The sequence below is a fragment of the Cebus imitator genome, unplaced genomic scaffold (genome assembly GCF_001604975.1).
Source record: "Cebus imitator isolate Cc_AM_T3 unplaced genomic scaffold, Cebus_imitator-1.0 Scaffold444, whole genome shotgun sequence".
Lineage (NCBI taxonomy): Eukaryota > Metazoa > Chordata > Mammalia > Primates > Cebidae > Cebus > Cebus imitator.
The window spans coordinates 2079476-2107469 of record NW_016107759.1 but is presented as its reverse complement, the minus strand read 5'-3'; the positions used below and the strand labels follow the sequence as shown (position 1 = coordinate 2107469).

The following is a 27994-nucleotide window of genomic DNA, read 5'->3' as shown; positions in this document are numbered from 1 at the left end:
GGGGTTTCACCGTGTTGACCAGGATGGTCTCGATCTCTTGACCTCGTGATCCACCCGCCTCGGCCTCCCAAAGTGCTGGGATTACAGGCTTGAGCCACCGCGCCCGGCCTTCCAGGACCGTTTCTGTGTTGTCCATCAGCACTGGCCACAGGCATGGCTTTGGAAAAAAATTTACTAAGGATAGAGGCCAGGCGTGTGGTGTGCCTCCCGCAGTCCTCCCACCCTGAGGGGCCAAATGGGTGAGGCTGGGGAAAGGCTGTTTCCCCAAAGCAGCCTCTGCCCGCAGCCGGTACGTGAGCCTCTGGATAAGGTTGTGAGCTGTTATCTACACCCTCCAACAGAACCTTCTCACAGGGGCACGGGCTGTCGGGCCTCCGAGGACCGTGCATGTACAGCCACGGCTTCCTGCCCCTCCCCAGTGTGCGCTTTTCTTTTTCTGTTAATTGTTTTTGTTTTGTTTTGGTTTGGTTTTTGAGACAGAATTTTGCTCTTGTTGGAGCAATCTAGGCTCACCACAACCTCCGTCTCCCAGGTTCAAGGGATTCTCCTGCCTCAGCCTCCCAAGTAGCTGGGATTACAGACATGCGCCACCACACCTGGTTAATTTTGTATTTTTAGTAGAGATGGGATTTCGCCATATTGGCCAGGCTGCTCTTGAACTCCTGACCTTGTGATCTGCCCACTTTGGCCTCCCAAAGTGCTGAGATTACAAACGTGAGCCACTGCGCCCAGCTGTTTTTTTTTTTTTTTTTAAGAGACCGGGTCTCACTCTGTCGTCCAAGCTGGAGTGCGGCGGTGTAGTCATGGCTTACTGCAGCCTCTGCCTCCTGGGCTCAAGCCATCCTCCTACCTCAGCCTTCTGAGTAGCTGGGACTATAGGTGCATACCACCACATCTGCCTAATTTTTTATTTTTTGTAGAGATGATATCTTACTATGTTCCACAGGCTGGTCTCAAACTCCTGGGCTCAAGGGATCATTTCACCTCAGCCTCCCAAAGTACTGGGATTACAGGCATGAGCCACTACACCCAGCCTGTTCCCTTTTATTACGAGTCATTGAGAAAACACCACAGGGAATCTACTGAGGATACAGATTTCCCATAATCTGAAACCGTGTGTCTGGCTGATTGTTACACAATTTTAATTGGGTGCTTCCAGTAAAGGCCCTTCCACTCACTGTGGCATGCTAAACGGATCCCATCACCTGGGTCCCTTCAGCCTTTTCTTGAATCATTTCCACCCCCTTCCCTAATTATAGTCTGTGATCCCTTTCCCAGCAAGGGACCTCTAGCCTTCCTACCTTGGTAAACCTGTGGCCTTAGAAGGATTGCGGTATGGACATGAACTTTTAAGCTCTGGCGGCTTCCTGGACTGCCCTCTCCCTGTTCCCCGCACTCGGGTGTACTGTCCTTTCTTGGCAGGCCAGTGAACCCCAGGCCTCTATTTTGGGCCCTTTGGCTTCTTGGTGCCTGTTACACTGGACCATAGAACTGTCTTAATCAGAGCCCCAGAGGACACTCACTGGACTCTCACAGAGCTGGGTAGCTCTGACCAGGTTTGCCCACCAGGGTCTTGTCCTTTGACCACGCTGTCTCTACCACTTCCTGAGGGTAAGGCCTCCTCACACTGCAGGATCCAGCAGAGGCAGGTATTGGCTCTGGGAAGGCACCCTATCACAGCACCTGCACTTTGAATTGGTGTGGTCAGTACACCCGACCGGGGCTGGGTGGGGCCGTGCCTCTGTGCACAGGTACCTGGCACACTGGCATTCAGGAAGCATGTCTTGAATGCCTGTTAAAATGATGAGGAGACCGGGCGTGGTTGCTCGCACCTGTAATCCCAACGCTTTGAGAGGCCAAGGTGGGAAGACTGCTTGAGGGCAGCCGTTTGAGACCAGCCTGGGCAGCGCAGTGAGACTCTGTCTCTACCAGACATAAAAAGTAAATAAAAATAAAATGATTAAACCTGCCACAACTCCATCCCGAGCTGGATCTCTTCCTAGGTCTAAAGACACTTGCTGAGAACCTGATGTGTGCCTGGCCTTCCACGGCACACCTGTCACTGGCACCTGGCTTGGAACTCAGACCCATCAAAATTCCTGTGCTGCTGAGAGCTGAGCTCTCTGGTTCTCCTCCTGTGTCCTGGGGGGTGTTTTCCAGACCTGCTGTCGGGAGAACCTTTGGACTTAGATGATAAAGATCCTGAATTAGCAAAGTCCTGGGCCAACTCCAGCCCCTGCCTTTGGGTGGACCAGACCAGGCTGGGAAAAGAAAGATGTCTACCTATGAAAGAGAACAGGGTACCATCTTGAGTGCCTGGCCCAAGGTTGAGGCTCAGCCTGCCCCCACTCAGGCTCCAAGTCACAGTTACTGTGCTCAGGAGCCACAGACACTGTGCGTTTACATTTCCAACCAGTGCAGGCAGGTGGGCCAACTGGCCACAGTGTGGTGACTAACACCTCATTAATGGTCACACCCCTTTTGTACCTGGCATCCACTGTGTGCCTCCAGCAAAGAGCCCACTATCAAGTTCCCCAGTCAGCAGCTACTTGGTAGTCACTGTGGAATGCCGGTCGCCATTAATATTTGAAAGATGCCTGTGCTCTGCTTCAGGCTGAGGCAGGTACCCCTTACCTTCCTGTCATGTGAAGATACCTGCAGGAAAGGTCACACCTGGGGCGGGCCGGCTCATGATGCTTCCTGTTGTTATTTGGCCTTCAAAATTAAATTTGTCTTGGGCCCAAGTGGTCTGTGATTTCTCTGAGCCTCTGCCTGTCTACTGTGTTCCCTCCTTCCCAGAGTAGGCTGGGCATAGTGTGAGACTTGGGTGCAGAAGTCACGGTCCAGTAGCAGGGCTGGGTGGATAAACCGGCGCCACGAGGGTGGGTGTGCTGGGCGAGGGTGAGGACAGATGTGGACAGGCGGCGTGGAGCTCCGTGAAGGCTTGACACTGCCCTGGAGGTCCCATGGACACCTGTGAAGGAGGGGAGATTGGACTGAGCAGAAAGGGAAAGGGGGCAAGTGTGTCCTGCCTCTCTGGACAGTGACATTCCCTCAGTCTAGTGTGGGGACTGTAGTTGGCACTGTGTGACCAGGACTCCTGAAGCTGTTGTCAGAGGGCAGGGAGGGGCTGGATCCTGAAGGGCATGGGACCCCAGAAGAGGGTTTCAGGTGGAGAACGGTGATGGGGGAAGCCCTGAGCAGGCAGGAGGCTGGGAGTGGGAGCTGAGTTGTGCTAGAGTCACGTGGAGTGTGAATGTTGTGAGTGTCCCGGAGACACCTGGGAAGCAGCTGGAGGGACGGGCCTGAACCTCAAGGAAGAACTCTAGCCTCAGGAGAGGGTGGGCTCCCTTGGAGAGACAGGCACAGAGTCTGGAGGAGCAGCCGTGGAGAGGTGAGGCAGACGGGATGAGGCCTGGCGGCCGGCACGGCCAGCAGGGGAGGGCGGAAGCCGGGTGTCGTCTGCTCTTGCCAGCTGCTCGGCTCAGAAGAAAAACGGAGAAGAGGCGGAGCTGGAGCGGAGCCCTAGGCCCTGTGGTTTGCTGTGTTTAGGGCCCGTTGTCACAGCACAGGGGAGCCTTGGAGAGATGGGGAGCCAGGGTCCCCGGAAGGTGAGATCCAGGACTGGGTCAGGGACTTTGGTCTGCGGTGGGAATGCAGATAGCTGGGAAACTCCTCTCTGACAAGCCCCCTTTCCTGGGGGAGAGTGGGTGGGAGGTGGCAGCTGCGAGCTGGAGAGGAGAGGGCGTCGGCGAGGTGGGCTTCGAAGGCTGCCAGGACGCACTGCAGGGGGCCGCTCCAGACTTCTCCCTCCTCTCAGCTACTCTCGGGCCTCACGCTGACTTCCTTGCGCAGTTTCTCCATATGGCTGAGACACGAGTGTGGGGTTGGTGGGTGGGAGCTGGGCCTTGGTGTGACGGGTCCAGGCTGAGCTGGCAAGACAGAAAAGCCAGAGCGGCAGGCGGCTGGGGTGCTCCCAGCTCGGAGAGGGAGGGGGGCGCTGGGGACTCTAGGAGGGGCTATGGGTGGGTTGATGACGGTGCAGCCTCTGGAGTAGGGAGAGTGCTTTTCTGGAATGCCCAGGGACTGGATAGAAAGGTAGAGGTGTAAAGGCTTTTAGGTTCAAGAGAACATGGAGCTTCCAGCCAGGACTGCGAACTTGGCCCTCAAGGGAGGGCAGCACAGAGAGGAGGGTCCTGAGCTGGAGAGAGGAGGCAGGTGGTGATGGAGAGAGCCCAGCGGCTGCTTGGCCAGGAGGGAACATTCGGGAAGGATGAGAATGTGGTAGTGGTGTGTTTGCCACAGGCAATTTCCAGAGAAACAGAGTTTGGGAGCAGGGGCCAGAGGTAAAAGGCGGATAGCAAGGTAAGGAGGTGTGGGGGAAGACCAGCGGCTGTGCTCACCGAGGTTAGTGACAGTCACTATCCACCTCCGGTCAGACATCGTCCTGTAGCTCAGGGTCTTACTGGCGTGGGGGCACAGGTCAGGGAAAGGGGATTGCCAGAGGAGCCTTCTCAAAACATGCCTGTGCGGCTGTCTCCCACCCCTGACATTCTGCATGGGAGGTCCAGGGGGTACCCACCCCACATGCAGTGGACCCCTGGTGGTCTTTTCCTCTCAGCCTCCCCTCCTCTCCTCCCCAACTCGCCACCCCCTGTGGATGTTTCTGATGACCGTGGCCTCTGCACACGCCCTTCAGGCCACCACGCCACAGATCTTTCTGGAATAAAAGCTTGATCTCGCCTCTCTACCCTGGTACTCTGGTGGTGCCCTGTCACTATGGGGATGGGGTGGAGCTCGTGACTCAGTTGCCCACACTCCCCGCTTTAGAGCAAGTCTTATATTTCCCTGCCTCTGAGTGCGGGTCTTGCCCCTGGTGCACCCCCCTCCTCCCTCCCAGTCTGCCCTGCAAACCCCAGCATGATGTAACTGCCTTGCATAAGGTCTTCCAGAACCACTCCAGCTCCCTGGGGCCTCTCCATCTACATGTGTCTACAAATCCACTTTCCAGCCTCATTGCCAGGTGACCAATTTCTCTCTCAGCTATTCCTAGCTCAGTACCAGGCGTCTAGGAGGCGCTCAGGAGAAGGTTCCAGAAAGAGCAGGTACACCTAGGTGCACAGACGAGGCCAGTGGCTCTCTTCCATCACGGCCCACTGTGCCAGCCCCATTCTTCCAGGGCTGAGGCCTGGGGCGGCGGGGCTATGTGGCAGGACGAGCGTCTGCCTGCACTTGGGGCCTCTACCTGGGATTTGTCTGTGTCTCTGAGGCATCCAGCAGATTCTCGGCGGACAGGATTAGGTGTTCCCTGGCCTCTCCCAACAGGGAGGTGGGAGGCCTGGGCCCTTTGTGAAGAAATCAGACTTGGCTTGGACTTGAGAGGAAGGTCTCCTAGCCAGAAGAGGTGCCATCACCTCCCTGGAGCTGAATGCTGGGCCACCTCTCCCCTCACCCCTACCATCCACCTGCCACTCCAGGTCTGCTCTTAGGCCCCAGCCCGCGCCCCGTCCAGTGTGTTCCTGCGGCCTCCCTCCACCAACACTCCCGGCACGTCCGTCATGTTGTGAAATATCTGTTTGGTCTTTGTCCTTATTTTGTGACATACAACTCCTGAAATCCTCAGAATCTCTGTGGCGCTGTCTTTCTGCGTGCTGGTGTTGACTGATAGCTTCATGGTGGTGCTGGTCACTGGGAAGACCAGGCAGGATTAGCAGGTTAGGACTTTCAGCCCCACCCCTAAACGCAGGGAGGGGAGAGGTCCAGAGGTCGAAGGGCGAGCTGATTGTCAGTGGGTTGATCAATCGTGCCTACTTAATGAAGCCTCCACGTAAAGCCTAGAGGACAGGACTTGGGGAGTTTCTGGACAGCTGAACAGGAGGGGTACCTGGAGGGCAGCACCGTGTCCCTCTCCTGTACCTCACCCTAAAGGTCCTGTCATCTCTGTCCTTTGTAACAACCTTTTTATTAAACTAATGAATGTAAGTATTTCCCTGAGTTCTGTGAGCTGCTCCAGCAAATTAATTGAACCCAAAACAGGGATTGTGGGAACCTCAACTTGAAGTTGGTCCCTTAGAAGTTCCAGAGGCCTGGATTTCTGACCGGTATCTGGGGGCGTGGGGAGCTTGGGGACTGAGCTCCTGACCTGTGGGATCTGAGCTCTCTCCGGGTAGATGTCTCCAGGGTTCAGGATTGAATTGGAGGATGCCCCGCTAGCGCCCGCTGTAGAATGGATTTCCTGCTGCCTGGAGGAACCCCTGCATTTTCTGGGTCGCAGAGCCTGTGCCGATGGCTGTGCTGGTGTCAGAGCAGAGGGAAACATGGTTTGAGAGTAGTTCCAAACAGTCCAGACACCCTGGAGCAGAGCTCTCTCAGCCACCCCCACACCATCCCTACCATTCCCACCTGACCCACCGCTCCCCCTGCCCCATGGATTCCGGGCACTTTGAGCTTCGCTGTCAGCTCACATCCCTGGGGCTGCCTGGCAGGTGTGGTCTGTGCTCAGGAGTGGGTGGAGCCTGCCGGCCTTCCCGCAGCACTTAGCTAGGTCCAGGAGCGAGAGTTTTGGATTTGCCAGGGAAGCCCGCCGAGAGGAGTGTGCATCTCCTAACATGTGAAACCCACAGGGGCCAGAGTGCTTCCTTCCTGTTGTCCCTGGCTGCCGACACTGGGGTTCCCCACAGATGGAGCCCGGTCTCATTTCCTCTTCCTCTTCCTTCCCGTCGCACTCCCAGGAAATGATGAGGGATTGCTCAGAGCAGGCAGGAAGAACTGAGAAGAACACAGCTGATGCCCACGCCCCGTTCTGCGGCCCTGTGACTGAGGCCCAGCCAGACAGAACCCCTGGTCCTTGTTAGCTGCTTCTGGGAGGGGGGCTGATCCTGTGGCCAGGATGGGTGTGGCAGTCAGGCCAGGCGGGATGGGGCCCAGGCCTGCAACCCCAGCTTTTCAACCAGGAGTCCTAGCGAACGCTGACCTACCTTGGAACGGGGCTACCTTTTGCCCAGGGGGCTGCAATTGGTAGCATCTGGGAGTGCGTAGGGTACCCTCTGTGCTGTGGGCCTCGCCCCCAGGGCTCTGCCTCCAGCCTGCGCTCCTCTGGCATTTGTCTAAGAACCATCTGTATCGAAACTGGCTCTGAAAACTTCACAGTGGGGCTTTCCTGGGCTGGAAGTCCTTGTTCATCGCTCGCCCCTGCGTCCAACATCCCCAGTGGCCTGGGCTCCCCCAGTCTTCACCCTCTGGGTCTAGACTCTGCCTTCCTTTCTCCCTGGCTTCTCTGTCCCAACCCTTCCTTCTCCAGGGCCACCAGGGGGGATTTCTGTAAACACAGATGTCAGCCGGTCACCCGCCTAGACTCTCATCCTACCCCGTGTGGGGGCACTCGCCTCTTAGCCCACCCCAGCCCCTCAGCACTGCCAGGATGGCCCGGTTCGCCTTGCCCACTCTTGCCTCTGGGTGTGAGGGGCACCGTTTCCAGCCACAGGCTGCCTCCACGCCTTTCCGCCCCTTTCACAGCCCTGACCTTGGGGTTCCCCTAGCACGTTCTGAGCTGCCGAGGCTGACAGCCTCCTCTCAAGCCATCTCTTCCTGGCACAGAGGAGGCACCTCAGTGGAGGTTTGTCACATGACGACCTGCAGGATGAGGGAGCCTCTGTCATGTGCTGCCTTCTCCCGTTTCCTGTGACCCAGGACAGGAGCAGTCCCCAGGAAGGGAGGCCCGTGTCCAGGATTGGCATTGGCGATGTTAAAATGTCATCACCGAGGCTAAATGTGTGTCCTGTTTTTGTCACATGAAACAGAGTTTGTTTTCTAATCCAGTTGTTTGGGAAAATCACATTCCTCCCAAAGAAGTGAGACGTGCAGAGGCCTCGTGACTCAGGCACTCAGGCCTGGAGTTTGGGGTTTGGGGACGGCAGGTGGTGTTGCTAGCAGGAGCCGCCCCGGGGTGGTCTTTGTTTCCAAGACTTGTGGGAGGGCCCTGGGCACTAGAAATGGCCAAGTGCTCTGGAGTCCCAGACCTGGGTAGATCCTGCCTGTGCTTGGGGACCCTCTAGAGCCTCTCTCGGAGGTCCTCTTTGTCCCAGGGTAAAGGGAGATTAGCAGGAAGTTAAGTCGCCAGTTGCCAGCAGCTGTGGGGTTGTGTTCCCTGAGGCTGGGGTGAGGTCCTGGTCTGCTGGAGGGGAGGCGCCAGCTGCCCATCGGGGTCCCTCCGGCCCCACTGTCCATGGTGAGGCTTCACCTCCACCCACATCCATGCTCCCTCCCACTGCCTCCTGTCTAGAAATTAGCTCATGGCGCCATACCCTTGACAGACGCCCCTTACCCATCTCCTGGCTGCCTCCCTCTTCCTGTGGGCACCTTCAGAGGGTTTGCTTCGGAGGATGGATTTGGGGTGTTATTGGGGCTCCCATGGAGTGAGGACATAGGCTGCTGTTGGGTGTTCTTGGCTGAACACCGGTCAGCACGTGGTGGGCACCTGTAATCCCAGCTACTCGGGAGGCTGAGGCAGGAGAATTGCTTGAACCCAGGAGGTGGAGGTTGTGGTGAGCTGAGATCGTGCCATTGCACTCCAGTCTGGGCAACAAGAGCAAAACTCAGTTGTTGTTTTTTTTAAAAAAAGCTATGTGCAAATGAGTATGAGTGATTTTTCTATTTCCCCAAAATGTTAACTTGGTATGTCGGGTGACGTATATGACCACTGTGCCCTCTGGCCACAGGGCACAGACCTAGGTCTGCCACATGTGAGAAGGGGCCCCTTAAATGGCTACAGGCTTGCAGACCCCCACCCCCTCATGGTCCCAGCGGCTCTCCTGGGTCCCAGCAGTGTCTTTTTTTGTTTTTCTGAGACAGAGTCTCACTCTGTCACCCAGGCTGGAGTGCAGTGGCACAATCTCGGCTTACTGCAACCTCCACCTCTCTGGTTCAAGCAATTCTCCTGCCTCAGCCTCCCAAGTAGCTGGGACTATAGGCATTCGCCACCATGCCAGGCTAATTTTTTTCTATTTTTGGTAGAGACAGGATTTCACCATGTTGGCCAGGCTGGTCTCGAACTCCTGACCTCAAGTGATCCTCCCACCTCGGCCTCCCAAAGTGCTGGGATTACGGGCATGAGCCACCTTGCCCAGCCAACTTTTTGTTCTTTTTTTAAGAAATATTTGTGGGAACCGAGTGAGACCCTGTCTCAAAATGAATGAGGCTGGGTGTGGTGACTCACGCCTGTAATCGCAGCACTTTGGAAGGCCAGGGCGGGCGGATGAGCTCGAGACCAGCCTGGCCAACATGGTGAAACCCCTTCTCTACTAATAACACAAAAATTAGCCAGGCATGGTGGTGGGTGCCTGTAATCCCAGCCACTCTGGAGGCTGAGGCCGGAGAATCACTTGAATCGGGGAGGGAGAGGTCACAATGAGCTGAAATCACGTCACTATACTCCAGCCTGGGTGACAGAGGCTGTCTCAAAAAAATAAAAAAGTAAATGAATGAATGAATGAATACAAATATTAGCTTCTCATCTACAGGTACCCTGAGCTCTCAAGTAGCCATGTCATTTATGAGGAAAGGCTGTGTGGGTCCCTGGAGGGGCTTCCGCACCGGGTGTGGAAGGCAGCTAGGCTGTGGAGAGACGCATAAGACGGGCCGGCGCCTGCGAGAGAGCTGCCCCCTGGCCTGTGCAGTTGAACCTTCCTCCGCAGGACAGACTGGGCATTGACCTGCTGGGACCGTTATGTCCTGGGTGTTCCAGAGCACCTTCCTAGTGCCAGGCCTGGGACCCTGTAAGGAGGAGACAGTCCTCAGGTGGCTGGGCTGAGTGCTTTCTATCAACAGACTGAGTAAATCCCGCAGCAGAACAGGGACTGGATCCTATCCCTTCCCAGTTTCCCACTGTGCTTAGACTACAATCCACGGGCCCCATGGGTGTGTCTGTGCTGCCCCCTGCGCCCTGGAGCAGGGCGGGCCTGTTGCTCCCTCAGCCTTTGCACCTGCTCTGCCGGTGTCTGGAGTGCTTCGTCCTCCACAATCCCGGCTTCTTCCTTCTCACTGCTGTGACTCAGTGTCATCTCTTGGGGGAGGCCTACCCTCAGGACCCTCGATAAATTAGCTGTCACCCTCCAGACCCACTGTGTGGACCCCCACCCTCTGAAACTGTCTCTATCTGTAATTCTTGTGACTCTCACGTGTGTCAGGTGAAGTTTTTCCTCTTTTCCTGGAATTGCAGGCTGGTCCCAAAGACAGGAGGAGGCTTTCCCACTCCATACTCAGGGAGCTGCTGGTAGCTGGGCTGACAGGTGCCACCTTGGAGAAGCAATGCCACCCCACCCCGTGCCTCTGCAAGGAACTCGAGGATGGTGGGGGAGCACCATTTAGGTGAGGGCAAGGCAGTGTTGGTGGCGAGAAGTGATGCCCTCACTCCTCAGAGGCCCAAGGGAAAGTGGCTTCCCCTCACCGAGGGAGGCACCCCCACAGGGCCCTGCTGGCACTGTCTGCCCTGGGCTGCCTGAACCCAGAGACAGTGTGGGTTATACTGTTTGTGGGGTGTTATCCTAATGTCATCTGAACTCCACCCAGTGAGTCCAGAGTGACGCTCAACCCACAGGGGCTGTTTGGGAACGGATGCCCGTGAGGAGGTGGGTGTTCCTCGTCAGCTCCACTCTGCAGACACGGTAACTGCAGGTTAGGGAAGATGCAAGGCTTGTCCACATTTCAAACAAACAGGTGTCAGAGCCGGGCTCTGCGGGCCGTTTCCACAGTAGCCCCTGCCTTGCCTCCCTCTTCCCGGCCGCCGCCTCCGGCTCTGCACTTTGTCAGGAGTTGGGGAACTATGGAGACAGGCGAGGCCTTGTTCGCTGCGTGGGAGCAGGTGTGGCTTATGACGTACAACAGCAGCAAGCCAGCTAGTAGATGACAGGGAAGGCCACTCAGCCGTGAACACTCACTTCCAGAGGGGGGGCACTCAAACCCATAAGTGTGCCAGCCCGGAGTATTTTATGTTTTTGGTCAGTTTCCACCTCCCGTTACTTCTTCATCCCAGTTGCCAGTTTAAAGAAAACCTCACTCCGTTGTGAATGCAAGAAAAAGGTTTGGCAAGATATATACCAAAATGTGAATGGCGATTCTCTTTATGTAGAAGGGGAGTGCTATTAGAGGGTAGTTTAAACAGAACCCTATGTTTTTACCCTCTCATTTTGCTGCTGTTTGACTTTCTGTTATTTTTCCATTCATATATCACTGGCATAATAAAAGACTTTTTAAACCTAAGGAAACCAATCTGGACCTCGTTTTTATTTATGTATTTATTTATTTTTATTTATTTGTTTTCAGATAGAGTCTTGCTCTGTCACCCAGGCTGGAGTGCAGTGGTGCGATCATAGCTCACGGTAACCTCCGCCTCCCGGATTCAAGTGATTCTCCCACCTCAGCCTCCTGAGTAGCTAGGACTGCAGGCACATGTCACTACACCAGCTAATTTTTGTGTTTTTAATTTCACTCCGTTGCCCAGGCTGGTCTGGAACTCCTGTCCTCAAGTGATCTGCCTACCTCAGCCTCTCAAAATGCTAGTGTTATAGGCATAAGCCACCATGCCCGGCCTGTTAATTAATTTTTGAGATAGTGTCTCATTCTGTCCTGCAGGCTGGAGTGCAGTGGTACAGTCATGGCTCACTGCAGCCTCGACCTCCTGGGCTCCAGTGGTCCTCCCACCTCAGCCTCCTGAGTAGCTGGGACTACAGGTGTGCACCACCGTGCCCGACTAGTTTTTGTATTTTTTTTGCAGAGATGCGGTTTTCCCATGTTGCATGGGCTAGTCTTGAACTTTTGGGCTCGGCCTCAAAAGATCCTCCCCTCTCAGCCTCCCAAGTAGCTGGGATTATAGGTGCATTCCACCATGCCTGCCTGTTTTCTTTTCTTTTCTTTTCTTTCTTTTTTTTTTTTTTTGTGTGTGTGTATGTGTAGAGATGAAGTCTCATTATGTTGCCCAGCCTTGTCTTGAACTCTTGGCTCAAGTGATCATCCCGCCTCAGCCTCCCAAAGTGCTGGGATTACAGGTGTGAGCCATTGTGCTGGACTGGCCCTGGTTTTTATAGATGCTTTAAATGGGTTGTTGCCTTGTGTGCACAGGCCCAGAAACATCCTACTCTGTTTTTGGGTGGGGGCTTGGGGAGCAAGAGAGAATCCAAGGGCTCCCTCAGGGACTTTTGCATACTTCCTTGGCTCGAGGGTCCCTGAGTCCAGCACATCCCTGGATCATTCGCGGCAGCAAACACAACTTGGGATCTGCATCTCCCTGAGGGAACTTTGTAAGGTGCAGTCACAGCTTTTACTGTTTCCAGTTTAATATTCAACCTGCATCTAGGGCCAGCTGAGTGGAGGCTGGTGCTGCTCTGCCCAGCTCCTGTTCTGTTTAGAAACATGTTTATTGCCTCGGGAAGGAGCCAGCTCTTTCACCCAAACAGGATGGGCCTGGGGTTCCTTCAGAGGTTAGTAGGCCCAGAGCTGGGAAGGAGGGATGGAAGTTGTGGATAACCAACACATGGAAGGATGTAAGTGGACCCATGGGCCTGGCCTTCAGGACCAGGGGAGAGCCCTTGCTGCTTTCCCTCCCCAGACAAAGCAAACCAATCAACGGTCTTAAGGGTTTATTTTCTTCTGAGGCCTGGTCCTGCTGTGGGCAAGCCTTTTCCAGTGGGATATATTAAAATCAACTTTGGTGGCTGACACCTATAATCCCAACACTTTGGGAGGCTGAGGCGGGAGGATCAACTGAGGTCGGAAGTTGAAGAGCAGCCTGACTAACATGGAGAAACTCTGTCTCTACTAAAAATACAAACTTAGCTGGGCGTGGTGGCACGTGTCTGTAGTCCCAGCTACTTGGGAGGCTGAGGCAGGAGAATCGCTTGAACCCAGGAGGGAGAGGTTGCGGTGAGCTGAGATCGTGCCACTGCACTCCAGCCTGGGCAACAAGAGCAAAACTCCGTCGCAAAAAAAAAAAAACAACGTGGCTTTAATGTTTTTGTCAGAAAACTTTGTTTTGATGAATGTTTTCTGTGGGGAAGTTCCTGTAAAAACAGTATCAATGGATATGTGCCTGAAAGAATTGAAAGCAGGGACTCAGATATTTGTATACCCACGTTCATAGCAGCATGGTTCACAGTAGCCAAGAGGTGGCATCAACCCAGGTGTCTGTCCGTAGATGAATGGATAAGCAAGACGTGGTCTGTCCCTACAATGTAATGTTATTTGGCCTTAAAAAAAAGGAAGGACAGGCTGGGCATAGTGGCTCATGCCTATAATCCCAGCACTTTGGGAAGCTGAAACAGGAGGATTGCTGTAGCCTAGGAGTTCAAGACCAGCCTGGGCAATTGGTCTTGAACTCTGTCTCTATAGCAAGACTCTGTCTCTAACCTGTAATCCCAGCACTTTGGGAGGCCGAGGCGGGTGGATCACGAGGTCAAGAGATAGAGACCATCCTGGTCAACATGGTGAAACCCCGTCTCTACTAAAAATACAAAACATTAGCTGGGCATGGTGGCGCGTGCCTGTAATCCCAGCTACTCAGGAAGCTGAGGCAGGAGAATTGCCTGAACCCAGGAGGCGGAGGTTGTGGTGAGCCGAGATTGTGCCATTGCACTCCAGCCTGGGTAATGAGAGCGAAACTCCGTCCCCCCAAAAAAAAAATGTTTAAAAAATTATTTGAGGCCTGGTGGTACGTGCCTGTAGTCCCAGCTACTCTGGAGCCTGAGGTGGGAGAATCACTTGAGCCCAGGAGTTTGGGGCTGCAGTGAACTATGACTGTGTCACAGCATTCCAGCCTGGGTGACAGAACAAAGACCCTATCTCAAAAAAAAAAGGAAGGACACGGCTGGGTGTGATGGCTTGTGTCTGTAATTCTGGCTACTTGAGAAGTTGATGTGGGAGGATTGCTGGAAGCCAGGAGTTCAAGACCAGCCTGGGCAACATAGCGAGACACAGTCTCTAAAAACAAAACTGCCAGGTATGGTGGTTGATACCTGTAATCCTAGCATTTTGGGAGGCTGAGGCAGAAGCATCGCTTGAACCCAGGAGCTGGAGACCAGCCTGGGCACATAGTAAGACCTCATCTCTACTGTAAAAAAAAAATTAGCCAGGCATGGTGGCTCACACTTGTAGTCCCAGTACTTTGGGAGGCCAAGTGGGGGGAATACTTGAGCTCAGGAGTTCAAGACATCTCTACCAAAAAAATACACATCAGCTGGGTTCCGTGTCATGGTCCTGTGGTTCCAGCTACTTAGAAGGCTGAGGTAGGAGGATTTCTTGAGCCTGGGAGGTAGAGGCTGCAGTGAGCCATGATTGTACCACTGTACTCCAGCCTGGGCAACAGAGCAAGACCTTGTCTCGGGGCGGGGGGGGGGAAGATATTATATGATTCACCTATATGAGGTACCTAGAGTAGTCAATTTCATAGAGACAGAAAAATATAATGGTGGTTGCCAGAGGCTAGGGGAGGGGAACAGGGAGATAGTATTTAATCGATACAGAGTTTCAGTTTGGGAAGAAGAAAAAAGGTCTGGAACTGGATGGTGGTGATGGTTGCACAACAATGTGAATGTACTTAATGCCACTGAACCGTACACTTAAAAATGGCTAAAATGGGCTGGGCGCAGTGGCTCACGCCTGTAATCCCAGCATTTGGGGAGGCTGAGGCAGCTGGATCACGAGGTGAGGAGTTCAAGACCAGGCTGGTCAAAATAGTGAAACCCTGTCTCCACTAAAAATACAGAAAATTAGCCAGGCATGGTGGCATCTGTAGTCCCAGCTACTCAGGAGGCTAAGGCAGGAGAATCGCTTGTACACGGGAGGCAGAGGTTGCAGTGAGCTGAGATCGTGCCACTGCACTCCAGCCAGGATGACAGTGTGACACTCTGTCTCAAAAAAAAAAAAAAAAAGGCCAGAATGATAAATTTTATGTTATGTGTATTTTACCACACACACAAAAACACAGCGTCAAGGTGCTTTCCGAAGACAGTGTGTCGCAGATGTAGGTTTGACACTATGATTTTTACTTTTTGCGAAATATTTTAAAGAAGTATTTGCCTTGTAATGGGTAGGTAAATGTTCTAGCTACAGGAGAAACCAGAGTGGTCTGGTCACTATCCAGAACTCGCTGAAGCAGGCCCCTGTGGCATCTCTGGGAACTTGTACCATCCCAGGGAGAAAGGTTAGTCTGATGTGCATAAGCAAACCTTGCAAGTTTTGTGCCCAGGATGGTAGCCTTGGGCCAGAGCAGCCACCCGTCATCCAGAATCCCACAGGGTACACCTTATCCACTCCTTTTGTGTTCGCCTGAGCCCAGCGATGCTGTTCTCAGAGGAGCACCAACACCCCCACTTGACTTCTGGCTCATTTGGATCCAGAGATATGCAGTTTTAAAGCTGCAGCACCTTCCATGTAGGTCGCAGCTATCCCTTGGGAAACCCACCTGCTCCTCACCAGAGATTCCTCCCTGGAGCACCTGCCTGAAGCGTAGCGTTCGAGCTGGTGGTTTTAGAAAGTGAAGAGCTGGCTTCAGAATCCCAACCCAGACAGGGTGGGACAGCATAGGCTGCGTCTTTCTCACTGTGCACAGCCGGTTAAAGAGAACTGGAATGAAGCATCTCTCTGCTCAAAGGGATCTTCTCAACTGGGGGGTTCCTTTTCAGAAGGCCCCCATGGTGCAGGGTGGTGTTCGGGAGCCTAGGGTAGACCATGCTCGAGTGGAGAGGTGTTTTCAGCAGGGTCAGTCTCTTTTTTTGGTAGAGATGGGGTCTCACTGTGTTGCCCAGGCTGGTCTTGAACTCCTGGCTTCAACCAGTTCTCCCACCGTGGCCTCCTGAGTAGCTGGGATTATACGTATGAGCCTCTGTGTCCGGCCAGCGGCCAAGCTTTTGAAGGCCTTCTGGGAACTCTATCTGTAGCCCCTCATTACTCAGAATCTGTGTGACCTGGTAACTTCGTGAATTCTGTGAAAAGAAGTTATACTCCAAAGTTTGTAATGGCTTCTCAGAACAATCACTTAAGTGGAAGCCCTTCTAATACTTACACTAAGATTAAGCCAAACAGTGTGACTGGGCACTGTGACTCTCACTTGTAATTCCAGCATGGTGGGAAGATCACTTGAGGCCTGTGATTCAAGGTCAACCTGGGCAACAGAGCAAGACCCGATCTCTTAAAAAAAATAATAATAATAATAATAAACAAAAGGCCGGGCGCGGTGGCTCAAGCCTGTAATCCCAGCACTTTGGGAGGCCGAGGCGGGTGGATCACAAGGTCAAGAGATCGAGACCATCCTGGTCAACACGGTGAAACCCCGTCTCTACTAAAAATACAAAAAATTAGCTGGGCATGGTGGCGCGTGCCTGTAATCCCAGCTACTCAGGAGGCTGAGGCAGGAGAATTGCCTGAACCCAGGAGGCGGAGGTTGCGGTGAGCCGAGATCGTGCCATTGCACTCCAGCCTGGGTAACAAGAGCGAAACTCCGTCTCAAAAAAAAAAAAAAAAAAAAATAATAATAATAATAATAAACAAAACAGGCCTGAGCCTGGCACAGTGGCTCACACCTGTAATCCCAGCACTTTGGGAGGATGCAGAGGGTGAACTGCTTGAGATCAGGAGTTCAAGACCAGTCTGGGCAACATGGCAAAATCTCATCTCTACTAAAAATAGAAAAAATTAGCTGGGTGTGGTGGTGCCTGACTAGTCCAAGCTACAGCTACAGCTGAGGGGGGAGGATCACCTGAGCCCAGGAGATGGCACCCCTGTACTCTAGCCTGAGTTTCAGAGCAAGAACCTGTCTCAGACAAAGCAAAACAAGGCCTGGCACAGTGGCTCACGCCTGTAATTCCAACATTTTGGGAAGCCAAGGCAGGAGGATTTCTTGAGCCCAGGAGTCAAAGACCAGCCTGGATGGCATAGTGAGACCCCCATCTCTACGAAACTTAAAAAATTAGGCCAGGCATGGTGGCTCTCGTCAGTAATCCCACACTTTGGGAGGCCAAGGCAGGTGGATCACCTGAGTTTGAGACCAGCCTGGCCAACATGGTGAAACCCTGTCTCTACTAAAAATACAAAAAAATTAGACAGTGTGGTGGTGCACACCTGTAGTCCCACCTACTGAGGAGGCTGAGTCAGGAGAATCACTTGAAGGGGGCAAAGGCAGGGAGCAGCGGCAGAGGCTGCAGTGAGCGGAGATTGCACCACTGCACTCCAGCCTAGGTGACAGAGTGAGTCTCAAAAAAAAAAAATTGCTTTTCACGTGTCGCGAGGGCCATATCGCGGTCTCTCCTTGCCGCGGTGCACCAGAGCAGAGTACGAGTCTGAGGCTGAGGGAGTCATGGCAGGACAGGCGTTTAGAAAGTTTCTCCCACTCTTTGACCGAGTATTGGTTGAAAGGAGAGCTGCTGAAACTGTAACCAAAGGACGCATTATGCTTCCAGAAAAATCTCAAGGAAAAGTATTGCAAGCAACAGTGGTCTCTGTTGGATCGGGTTCTAAAGGAAAGGGTGGAGAGATTCAATCAGTTAGCGTGAAAGTGGGAGATAAAGTTCTTCTCCCAGGATATGGAGGCACCAAAGTGGTTCTAGATGACAAGGATTATTTCCTATTTAGAGATGGTGACATTCTTGGAAAGTACGTAGACTGAAATAAGTCACTATTGAAATGGCATCAACGTGAAGCTGCCCATTCCACGGAAGTTCTGAAATCTTTCATCATGTAAATAATTTCCATATCTCTCTTTTATGATAAACTAATGATAACTGATGACGTTTAGTGTCTCCAAAATTGTTTCCTTGTACTGATATAAACATTTCCAAATAAAAATATATAAATGAGTGGTTAAAAAAAAATTATCTGGGCATGGTGGTGGACACCTGATGTGCCAGCTACTTGGGAGGCTGAGGCAGGAAGATCGTTCCAGCCGTTCACGGCTGCCGAGAGCAGGGTTGCGCCACTGCACCGCACTCCGACCTAGGCAACAGAGCGAGACCCTGTCTCAAGAGAAAAGAAAACTATGCCACATTCGAAAAAATATGTTCTTTAAAATGTGAACCTTGAAACACACACGCTAAAAATGTTTTTTTAATCCTGCAGGGTGTGAGATGGCAGACAGGTTAGCAGAAAACCCACGGAAAGGGGGCTGCAGGATTTAGCCACTCTATGCTCCCCTCCTGGCAGCCCGGGGCATCCTTCTGAGCACAGCGGCGCTATGGACTCTCCAGGATACAACTGCTTCGTGGACAGAGATAAGATGGACGCTGCCATCCGGGACCTGGGGCCCAAGGAGCTGAGTTGCACCGATCTGCAGGAACTGAAGCAGCTGGCACGCCAGGGCTACTGGGCCCAAAGCCACGCGCTGCGGGGAAAGGTGTACCAGCGCCTGATCCGGGACATCCCCTGCCGCACAGTCACACCAGACGCCAGCGTGTACAGCGATATCGTGGGCAAGATCGTGGGCAAGCACAGCAGCAGCTGCCTGCCACTGCCTGAGTTCGTGGACAACACGCAGGTGCCCAGCTACTGCCTGAACGCGCGCGGCGAGGGGGCCGTGCGCAAGATCCTCCTGTGCATCGCCAACCAGTTCCCGGACATCTCCTTCTGCCCCGCCCTGCCGGCCGTGGTGGCCCTGCTGCTGCATTACAGCATCGACGAGGCCGAGTGCTTCGAGAAAGCCTGCCGCATCCTGGCCTGTAACGATCCAGGCCGGAGGCTGATCGACCAGAGCTTCCTGGCCTTCGAGTCGTCCTGCATGACGTTCGGGGACCTGGTGAACAAGTACTGCCAGGCAGCCCACAAGCTGATGGTGGCCGTGTCGGAGGACATCCTGCAGGTCTATGCGGACTGGCAGCGCTGGCTGTTTGGGGAGCTGCCCCTCTGCTACTTTGCCCGGGTCTTTGACGTCTTCCTAGTGGAGGGCTACAAGGTGCTGTACCGCGTGGCACTGGCCATCCTCAAGTTCTTCCACAAGGTGAGGGCCGGGCAGCCGCTGGAGTCGGACAGCGTGAAGCAGGACATCCGCATGTTCGTCAAAGACATCGCCAAGACAGTATCCCCCGAGAAGCTGCTGGAGAAAGCGTTCGCCATCCGCCTCTTCTCCCGAAAGGAGATCCAGCTCCTGCAGATGGCCAACGAAAAAGCCCTGAAGCAGAAGGGCATCACCGTGAAGCAGAAGAGGTAGGTCCCCGGCGGGCTGCGAGGTACCCACCCAGGGTCAGGGGCTGGGGCGGGATGTGTCTGGCATGAGCTCATCCAGCTGGCCTCCAGGCAGCCTCTGCCCATGGTCCACCAGATATCTGTGTATGGCTGAAAAGACACTGAAACAGGAAGGGCCTTCCTGGTTACAGCCACAGACGAGGGACATCGGGTCCTATCCTCTGGGACCAGGCCCACAGCTGAGATGAAAGCTGATGCTGGCCCTGGGGTCAGAAGGCATTGCGGGAGGCCAGGCGCACTCCCTGGGCCATTTCAGGGCAGCCCCTGCTCCGCCCCTCCAACTCTGGGCTCTGTGGCTGGTCGCTGCTGTGGCTGATGGGCGTGGCCTCCCCACCTGGAGCATAGCGCCAGGGGAGCAGGGTCAGGGGTTCATGGTGTCCTGTGTCCATTCGGTAGCCGGCGCTGTGACGGTGCCACGCTGTGGCCTGTTGGCGTGTAGTCCTCTTCCTTCTGGGCCAGCGAAGGCCTGTCCGGGATCGGTACTTACACTAATCTCTCCTTGTCTGTTTTATTTTTCTTCTCCATGTCCGTTGCTTTCTCCTGTTTTTCAGTGTGTCACTTTCTAAAAGGTAGGTCTGAAACCGCGTCTGCACGCCTGGCCTCTGTCTTTCCACCAGGCTGACTCTAGGCCGGTTGCTTGCTCTGGGTCCCAGGGCTGCTCTCGCGGGCCGGCTTCAGCAGCGCTGCCTCTGAGCCCGAGTGATGCTCAGGCACCTTCTGTCTGTCTCTCTGTACGTCTGCCTGCCTGCCTGCCTGTCTGCCTCTGTTGTGCTATCTGCCGGTGCTTGGCTCGCCATGAAGCCTTGTCTTGCCAGAGCAGTCACTCTGTCCTGATTTCTTAGAGAAAAGGTGCTTTGTCCCCATCCAGGCTGGGCACTCTCCCTCTGTAGTGGGTGGGAGGTGGGGCTCCTGGGAACTTTCTCCCTGTTGGGCATCTAGAACCCAGCCCTAAACACACACAAGAAGGCGAGAAGTTCCCTCCGGACTTAGTTTCAAACGAGCTCTGGGGCACACCTTGGGGGGCATGGCCTGGCCCTGGATGCGCCCTCGGACTCTGACCCTGCTCACTCCCCTCAGGCAGTTTGTACACTTGGCCGTCCATGCAGAGAACTTCCGCTCGGAGATCGTCAGCGTCAGGGAGATGAGAGACATCTGGTCCTGGGTCCCTGAGCGCTTTGCCCTGTGCCAGCCCCTCCTGCTGTTCTCCTCCCTGCAGCACGGGTACAGCCTAGCCAGGTAACACCCCAAAGGGCTGCCCAGCCACATGTCCTGCCTGCAGAGTCAGGCAATGGGCCTCAGCCCTGGGCACCTGCTGAGGCCCTGCTTCTTCCTGTGGGGCCTGAGAATCGGGGTCCCTTTCTGGGCTTCTGTCCTCCCCAGGCTACCCAGACTTTGGGGGTCATGGCCAGGCTTGCCACACCTCAGGCCTTGCAGGTGTCGTGAAGACGTGGGAGGGAGAATCCCCACCTCGGAGCTCCCGATACTGTCTGGAGGGACCACATGGGCAGCAGGCCCCAGCTGTGCTCACCCCCCGCCCTGTCATCCACGTGGTGTTCTGTCAGGGCCCCAGGTCATGCTGCCATCCAGGGTGGCGCTGCCAGGTGCAGCCAGGGAGGCTTCCTCCAGCCTCGGACAGCATGTGGCCGTCGGAGCTCTGGCTTGGCCCTGGGGTGACCTGGAGGTGAGGCAGGCAGAGCTGGTCCAGCCCCCACCTAGTACCGTTCACAGGTTCATAACACCGCAAGCATTTTGGCACAGCTGGAGCCACTTCTCCCAGCTCTGCCAAGGACAACAGCCAAGCTCTGGGCACCACGTTGGCAGACCCAGGCCTCTTTGGCTCCCACATGCCTGGGCTGTGAGGATGGGCCAAACCTCCCCACTGTGGGGACCTGTTCCTCTGGTTCCTGCTTCCTCAGCCCCTGGCACTTGGCTTTTCACTTTGGCCTTCCGCTGGAAAGCCTCTCCCCCAAGTCACACCTGGGCAGGCTGTCCTGGGGATGGCAGAGAAGAGCCAGGCAGGAACACCTGGGTATTGTTGGGACCCAGAGAAAAGAGGCAGCTCACGGGTCTTCTGCCCCAAGTTAGCCAGGACCAGCAGAGGCTGCAGGAGGCGGCAGGGAGGGTGTGTAGGGTGAGAGCTGGCACGCGTGTCTCTATGCCAGGTTCTACTTCCAGTGTGAAGGACATGAGCCTACCCTCTTGCTCATCAAGACCACCCAGAAGGAGGTGAGCAGGGGCCCTGGGAGTCAGGGTTGGCTCTGATGGCTCCAGGGCCTCAGCATCCTAGCCTGGAGCCAGAGTCAGAGCATGGATACTGGCAGCACATGGGGCTCATCCCACGCTAAGGGCCGCAGGGGAAATGAGACTCTCCCCGACACAGCCCCGCCCACCCTCATTGCCAACTCCAAGCCAGGGGCAGGGTGCACGCACCCGCAGCGCTGCCTTTCCCACACCACCCCTGCCCTGGGGTGGGAGTGGGAGACGGCGATGCCTGCACCCCCACCTGTGACCTGGGATGGGCCCCTCAGCAGGCTGGAGTACAGGGACGCTCCTGGGGGCCTGCAGGCACAGCCTCACCCGGGCCTTTCCCCCAGGTGTGTGGCGCTTACCTCTCCACAGACTGGAGCGAGAGAAATAAGTTTGGAGGCAAACTGGGCTTCTTTGGAACCGGAGAATGCTTTGTGTTTAGGGTGAGTGACGCCAAGTGCTCCACAGCCCCCCGTGTAGACTCTGCAGCTTCATCCCCACGGGAGTGCCTGCCTGCGCTGGGGACCCTGTTTGATTGTCGCCATGGCAGTCACCCAGCTGCGTCATCGACCTGCATGCTTCTGGGTTTGATCGTTCAGCCTCACGCTGCACAGGACAGGGGACCTTATCTGCCTGAGCCACCACCTCCCCGGCCCCTGGCTCGGGCTATGCCCACCTTGGGCTCTGGGTGCAGATTCTTGGGATGAACGTGCTGTGGCTCTGGGGCAGAGGGGCCTGCGGGTGCCCTCGCCAGCTCCTCACACTGCCCTTCCACCCCAGCTGCAGCCGGAGGTGCAGCGCTACGAGTGGGTAGTGATTAAGCACCCCGAGCTGACCAAGCCCACGCCCTTGATGGCCGCCGAGCCCACCGCCCCGCTTAGCCACTCCACCTCTTCAGACCCCACCGACCGCCTCTCGCCCTTCCTGGCCACTCGCCACTTCAACCTACCCTCCAAGACCGAGTCCATGTTCATGGCTGGGGGCAGCGACTGCCTCATCATTGGTGAGCGCTAGCAGACGGGGCCCTGGGATGAGGGTGTGGGGGTCTGGGCCGCTGTACCCAGCCCTCCCTGACCGGGGTGGCAGAGAAGAGGCCCTGGGTGTCAGGGATGGACCAGGCACCATGGGTGGAAGGGTGCTGGGAGGGAGAGACCAGCCTGGACAGCTGGTCCTGGGGACTATGGAGGGTCAGGGGTCTGTACGGTTTCAGAGGCCTGTGCAGGGCAGGACAGCTGTACAGGAGGTGAGGTGCCCGGGGCAGTGCTGATGGGGCAGTCGGGCCCACTGACCTGAACATCCCACAGGGGGAGGGGGTGGCCAGGCACTCTACATCGATGGGGACCTGAACCGGGGCCGTACAAGCCACTGCGACACCTTCAACAACCAGCCCCTCTGCTCCGAGAACTTCCTCATTGCTGCCGTGGAGGCCTGGGGCTTCCAGGATCCTGACACCCAGTGACAGCCTGTGCCACGGTGACTGAGCCGAGGTGGGGTGGTGAGCTGGAGGCTGGGCTGCCACCTCAGGCAGCAGAGAGCAGATGAGACCCCCATGTGGTGGGCGGGATTGGGGGACAGCAGGGCCCCATGGCTGAGCCTAGCACTGCCCAGACCTGCTGCTGCCTCTACCCGGGGTTGTGCTGGGCTTCCCCAGTCCACCTGCACTGGGGTCAGAGCCGGAGGGGCTGCCGTGCCCCCAGCCCCACCCAGGGCTGGCATAGAAAGCACCTTCCTCCTCCGTGGAGGCGTCCTGAGCTCAAGGCCTTGGGAGTGCCTGGACCTTGCCGCCCCTGAGCCTCTCCTGCAGCCTGAGCCCCTGGGGTGGGAGTGGAATGGCAGCGGGAACGTGCCGCCAGGGGTGGGCATGTGGTGCCCCCTGCTGGTGACAAGTAGCATCGCGCCCTCCCCAGCAGGGCCCTGCATCCTGGCTGGCTGGCGGCTGAATCCCAGCGTAGATCCTGAGAAGAGACTGGCACCCTTAGGCCTGCTGCCTGGTGGGACCCCACCCCCTGCTCCAGGCCTTTGCCCCAGCTCCATCCCTAGGCCTCCTGGCCAGCTCTCATAGTAACCCTGCTTGGCCAGCTCTGAGGCTCCCCTGGGCTGCATTTAGGAGCTGCTGGGCGAGAAGAGGGGGGGATTTGTGCTAGGCTCCTCCCTCAGAGAGGGTGGGGGCTGGAGGAGATGTGACATGTCCTTGTGTTTCTGCAGAGCCTGAAGCTTTTGCTGGGCCTCCCTGTGTGTTCTCATCTGAAGAGGTGGCCCTGGTACAGGCCCCCAGGGACCGACTCAGACCAGCAAGCTCCATTTCCAGGGGTCTGCCCAGAGAAGCTGGGACCCAGGGTCCTTCTCAGCCCCTCCCTTCCAGCCCAGGCCTCCCTGAGCTCCTGCAGCCTCTGTGGCCACCCATTTTACCTCTTTGTCTTTGCCGTGACCTGGGGCCCAGGATCACGTCCAAGCCCCTCTTTGTGGCATGCTCATCTCTGTCCAGCCCCAGCTGCTTCTCTGCTCTGCGCCCTCCCCAGGCCCTGGCCACACGGTACCGAGGTCCTCAGCCACCTTGCATGGATGCATGTCCTCCCTCTGTCCCTCTCCTGGTGCTGTGGCTGGCCACATGTCAGGGTTTTCTGTGCACCTCTTACCTGACAGCCTTTGGGCCCCTGGGCCTCTGCCCTGCCTGAGCCCTGTGCTGGCCAGATGCAGGTAGACACCAAGGGAGGCCTTGCCTCTGGGTACTGCAGGGGGCAGCCCCCCACCTTGTGACCTCCTTCAGCTGGTCTTGAGGGTCTGGGCACCACGGAGGGGAGAAGGGAGAAGCAGAGACCCAAGTGGCTGTTCTGGGACCCTGGAGGCCTGGGTCAGAGACGCAGGTGCCAGCAGTCCTGCCCCCACCCCCATCCCTGCTTGCCTCCAGCCAGTGCCACTTGGGGTCCCCTGCACCATGCTGCTGTCCATCCCCACACCGTTGCCTGCTCCTCCTGTGGGCTTTCAGCCTTCCCTGACCATCTGCTCACGTAGCCTCTGACTGGGCTCATAGCGGGGCAGGAGGAAGAACCTGGAACCTTGTGTGGCTTCAGGCAAGCTGACACACCTGTCTGGAACTCAGTTTCCCCAACTGTGAAATGGGGCCAGTCCCCCTGCCCTGCAGTCCTCCTCACGGGACCGTTGAGAGGCTCAGAGGGGAAGGTGTGAATCCCCCTCACTGGGAGAGGCATGGGAGGGAAGCTGCCACTCATCCCTCACAGCACACTGCAGCCCTCCAAGCCCCAGCCTCTGAGCCACCCCCAAGGCCTTGTTTGTACCGCCAGCGTTGGTGTTCATTACACACGGTCTTGCTGCATCAGCTCCAGGAGTCCGAGCGTCTGGTCTCCATGAGTCTGGTCTCTTCAGCCACCGGGGCCTCCAGGGGCTTCCTAGGCCTGTAGCCAAGCGGGTGTGGGAGGCTGCCCACTGAGGTGCTCACCCACATTCTACAGCGGGAACACTGCAAGCTCTTCCAGAGGGAGCCCTCCAGGAGCAGGGAAGTCACATCTAAGGACCATTTGTAGGTTTCCCTCTGCAAACTTCCTGAACTGGTTGGTGATTTCTCTGGCGAGTTAAGTCCAGCAGGTTCTGCCTGGCTGCCCCGGGGGCCCTGTCCGGCCCTTGTCGGTGATCCTGATCAGGAGGAAGAATTGCTGCTGGGTCATGATTTCCACATGATGAGCGAAGTTCTTTGTTTTGTGTGTGCATGCAAAATATGGTTTCTTTAAATTTCATATCTTTTCCTAACTTTTCTACTAACCTAGAAGGCATATGTGATTATTTCTTTTTTATTCTTATCATTGTACTTGTTATTATCTGATACTAGGTATTCTCAAATAGAACATGATTTATTTTCTTAATGTTCTCTATTTCTTCTTGATTATTTATTAGCTTTGAATGTTAAAAATTAGCCAAAAGTGGCTGCTCTGCCTATGAAGTAGCCATTCTTTATTAACAACAACAAAAAAAAGCTAAAATTTGATGAAACTGCATAATGAATTATCATTTGTTTTTAGAAAGATTTAAACATTTATTTTTTGATTTTTTTAATAGAATGCTTTGTGCTGAATAAATGTTTAACATTTATTTTTAAAACAAAAATTGAACCTAACTGAAAATAGTTTATTAAATGAATTCATTAAAGCAGATGATATGCCTTTATGGCTTCAGAAAATCAGTTTCAGCAAAGTAACTTATGAGAGCAAGTCATTTGTACTTGAATTTTTTTTATAGTTTTAATGAACTAAAGTATTTTAATTTCTTTCTATTTTTGTAAGCCACATGCTTCATTTTTTGAGTTTTTCAGTGAAATTTGTTTTAAAACATTTTGAAGATTTCAGAAGGCCTTCATATTTCTCTTATCCACTTTCTGAACCCATAAAGCCTTTGCAGTCTCCTTGAGTATTTTATATTTAATAATTTAGTTTTTATTTTGTACCTTTTTGTTTTGAAGTAATTTTTGATTTGCAGAAGAGTTGCCGAGACGGCACAGAGTTTCCATGCAGCCGCACCTTCCCCTGACGTCAATATCAAAACAAAGAAATGAACAGTGGTGCAATGCTGTTAACTAAACCACAGGCCCACTGAGACTGCCTCGTTTTTCCCACTGTCCAGGAATCAATTTAACTTTTACAGTTATTTACTTTCTCACATTTTCACTAAATCCAGAATGTCATCAAACTCACAAGACCAACACTGTTCCAAAACACCCAAATGACCACTAATTAGGCAATATAGCACCTGCCTCAAATTCGGGTTCACATGGATTCTTTTTTTCTTTTTCACCCATTTTGTAGAGAACATAGTCTTCGTACGTTGCCCAGGCTAGTCTTGAACTCCCAGGCTCAAGCAGTCCTCCCACCTCTGCCTCCCTAAGTGCTGGGATCTAGGTGTGAGCCAGTGTGCCTAGCTCATTTGGATTCTTGCTGGGTCTCTTTCTCAGCCTAAACGTCTTGTTTGCATGGAGAAATTATGAAATGAAGCAGGAGTGCCAAACAAGCCTCACAGGCTCTTCACCCTACAACTTCTATGTGAGGTGGAAAAGTATGGACTTTGAAAAATAATCTGGTATAAAGAGTTTTTAAAAATTACCTTCACCGTCCTAATATTAGATTATGCTTGAGAAGTTAGGTACAATGTCATGTGATTCATTGCTAAAAACAAAATGCCTCCCACAGTTGAGACTCAATCATTTCATCAAACGGTGGAACTGGCAGCACCTTTGCTTGGGACCAAGGAAGCAAAGTCAGTGGATACTGAGTCCTGTAGACACATGACCTATGACAAGGCACAGACAACATGCTGACAAAACACTGACGTTTGGTCAAAAGCTATGAGCTAAGCATTGAAGTAAAAAAATAGTTGTGTGAATAATTTTACCTCTTAGTTCTTATGAAGGATGCTTATCGGGCTGGAAAAATGTTTATTGGACTGATGCTTTGGAGCCTCTCAATGACCGTAATAAAAAATGTGTAGTGAGCACAAATGCATGGACTTGCAGTGCAATCCAACTTTGAAAATGTGAAAATAAGTGATTTAGTGATACGTTTGGTTGGTGTTCGTTTGAGTCCTAAATAAAATTGAGAACTGGTAGAAGAAGGTCACCGTGAAATCACTTGCTGTGAGAAGGCTTAGACGGTTGGGAAGTCCTGGGCGCCTCTTCTCCAGTATGTCGGAGGAGAGAGGGAGGCGTTAGGTGGACAAGTCCGCATCCAATCGTGGTGGTCACCAGTGAGTCTTTCCACGGAGGCGACAGGTACATGTCTGCCACATTTGCAGCTGTGGCTGGTGCGAACGGCGTCATTCCCTGATCTATCTTGTTTCCTTTCATTCCTAGTGCCTGTCCTGTGGACTACAGTACTCAGCCAAGTTTTAGGGACACTAGAGGTGCTACTATGAAGAATCAGCGTCAAACATCTCATCAGGAATCCCTGGCAAGGCGGGGTGCGGTGGCCCATGCCTGTAATCCCAACACTTTAGGAGGCTCAGGTGGGTGGATTGTTTGAGGCCAGGAGTCTGAGACTAGCCTGGGCAAAATAGGGAGACCCCCATCTCCACAAAAAATAATAAAGAGCCCCGGTTATGTGTAAAACCAAGTATCAAAAAGCAAACTCAACCTTCCTCATTCAAAATGAGCATTTCATTTGGAAGTTTGCATCAATATTAGTGAATGTCTTCTCTTTTTTTTTTTTTTGAGCTGGAGTTGCTCTTTTGCCCAGGCTGGAGTGCAGTGGCGCAGTCCTGGCTGACTGCAACCTCCATCTCCCGGGTTTCAGTGATCCACCTGTCTCAGCCTCCTGAGTGGCTGGGATTACAGGCACCTCCCACCAGGCCTGGCTAGTTTTTGTATTTTTAGTAGAGATGGGGTTTCACCATGTTGGCCAGGCTGGTCTCTAACTCCTGGCCTCAAGTGATCTGCCCGCCTTGGCCTCCCAGAGAGCTGGGATTACAGGCATGAGCCACCGCGCCCAGCCAAATATCTTCTCTAGTATCTTGTGTTTAATTGTGGATC

General features: G+C 54.2%; 2 protein-coding genes across 8 annotated transcripts in view; both read left to right on the top strand.

Annotated features, from left to right (window-relative positions):
- The window catches only part of TBC1D24 (TBC1 domain family member 24), a 29958-nt gene extending 4522 nt beyond the window's left edge, over window positions 1-25436 (top strand). For 2 of the 7 annotated variants that reach the window (XM_017511225.2, XM_037732346.1), the window contains 7 exons: window positions 18100-19179; window positions 19770-19787; window positions 20296-20454; window positions 21381-21444; window positions 21813-21908; window positions 22246-22468; window positions 22770-25436. In XM_017511225.2, coding sequence (XP_017366714.1) covers window positions 18215-19179; window positions 19770-19787; window positions 20296-20454; window positions 21381-21444; window positions 21813-21908; window positions 22246-22468; window positions 22770-22924 — 1680 coding nt within the window. In that variant the 5' untranslated portion in view covers window positions 18100-18214 and the 3' untranslated portion in view covers window positions 22925-25436. Of the gene's footprint in view, window positions 1-3177; window positions 3395-3433; window positions 3612-15400; window positions 15421-18099; window positions 19180-19769; window positions 19788-20295; window positions 20455-21380; window positions 21445-21812; window positions 21909-22245; window positions 22469-22769 lie in introns of those variants that run through there. The other 5 variants (XM_037732345.1, XM_017511227.2, XM_017511228.2 and 2 more) reach the window with 5 other exon arrangements.
- LOC108291025 (10 kDa heat shock protein, mitochondrial-like) lies at window positions 17269-17842 on the top strand. Its single transcript, XM_037732348.1, has one exon. The coding sequence runs from the start codon at window positions 17342-17344 to the stop codon at window positions 17648-17650; it is 309 nt and encodes a 102-aa protein (XP_037588276.1). The 5' UTR covers window positions 17269-17341; the 3' UTR covers window positions 17651-17842.
- Window positions 25437-27994: the final 2558 nt, after the last annotated feature.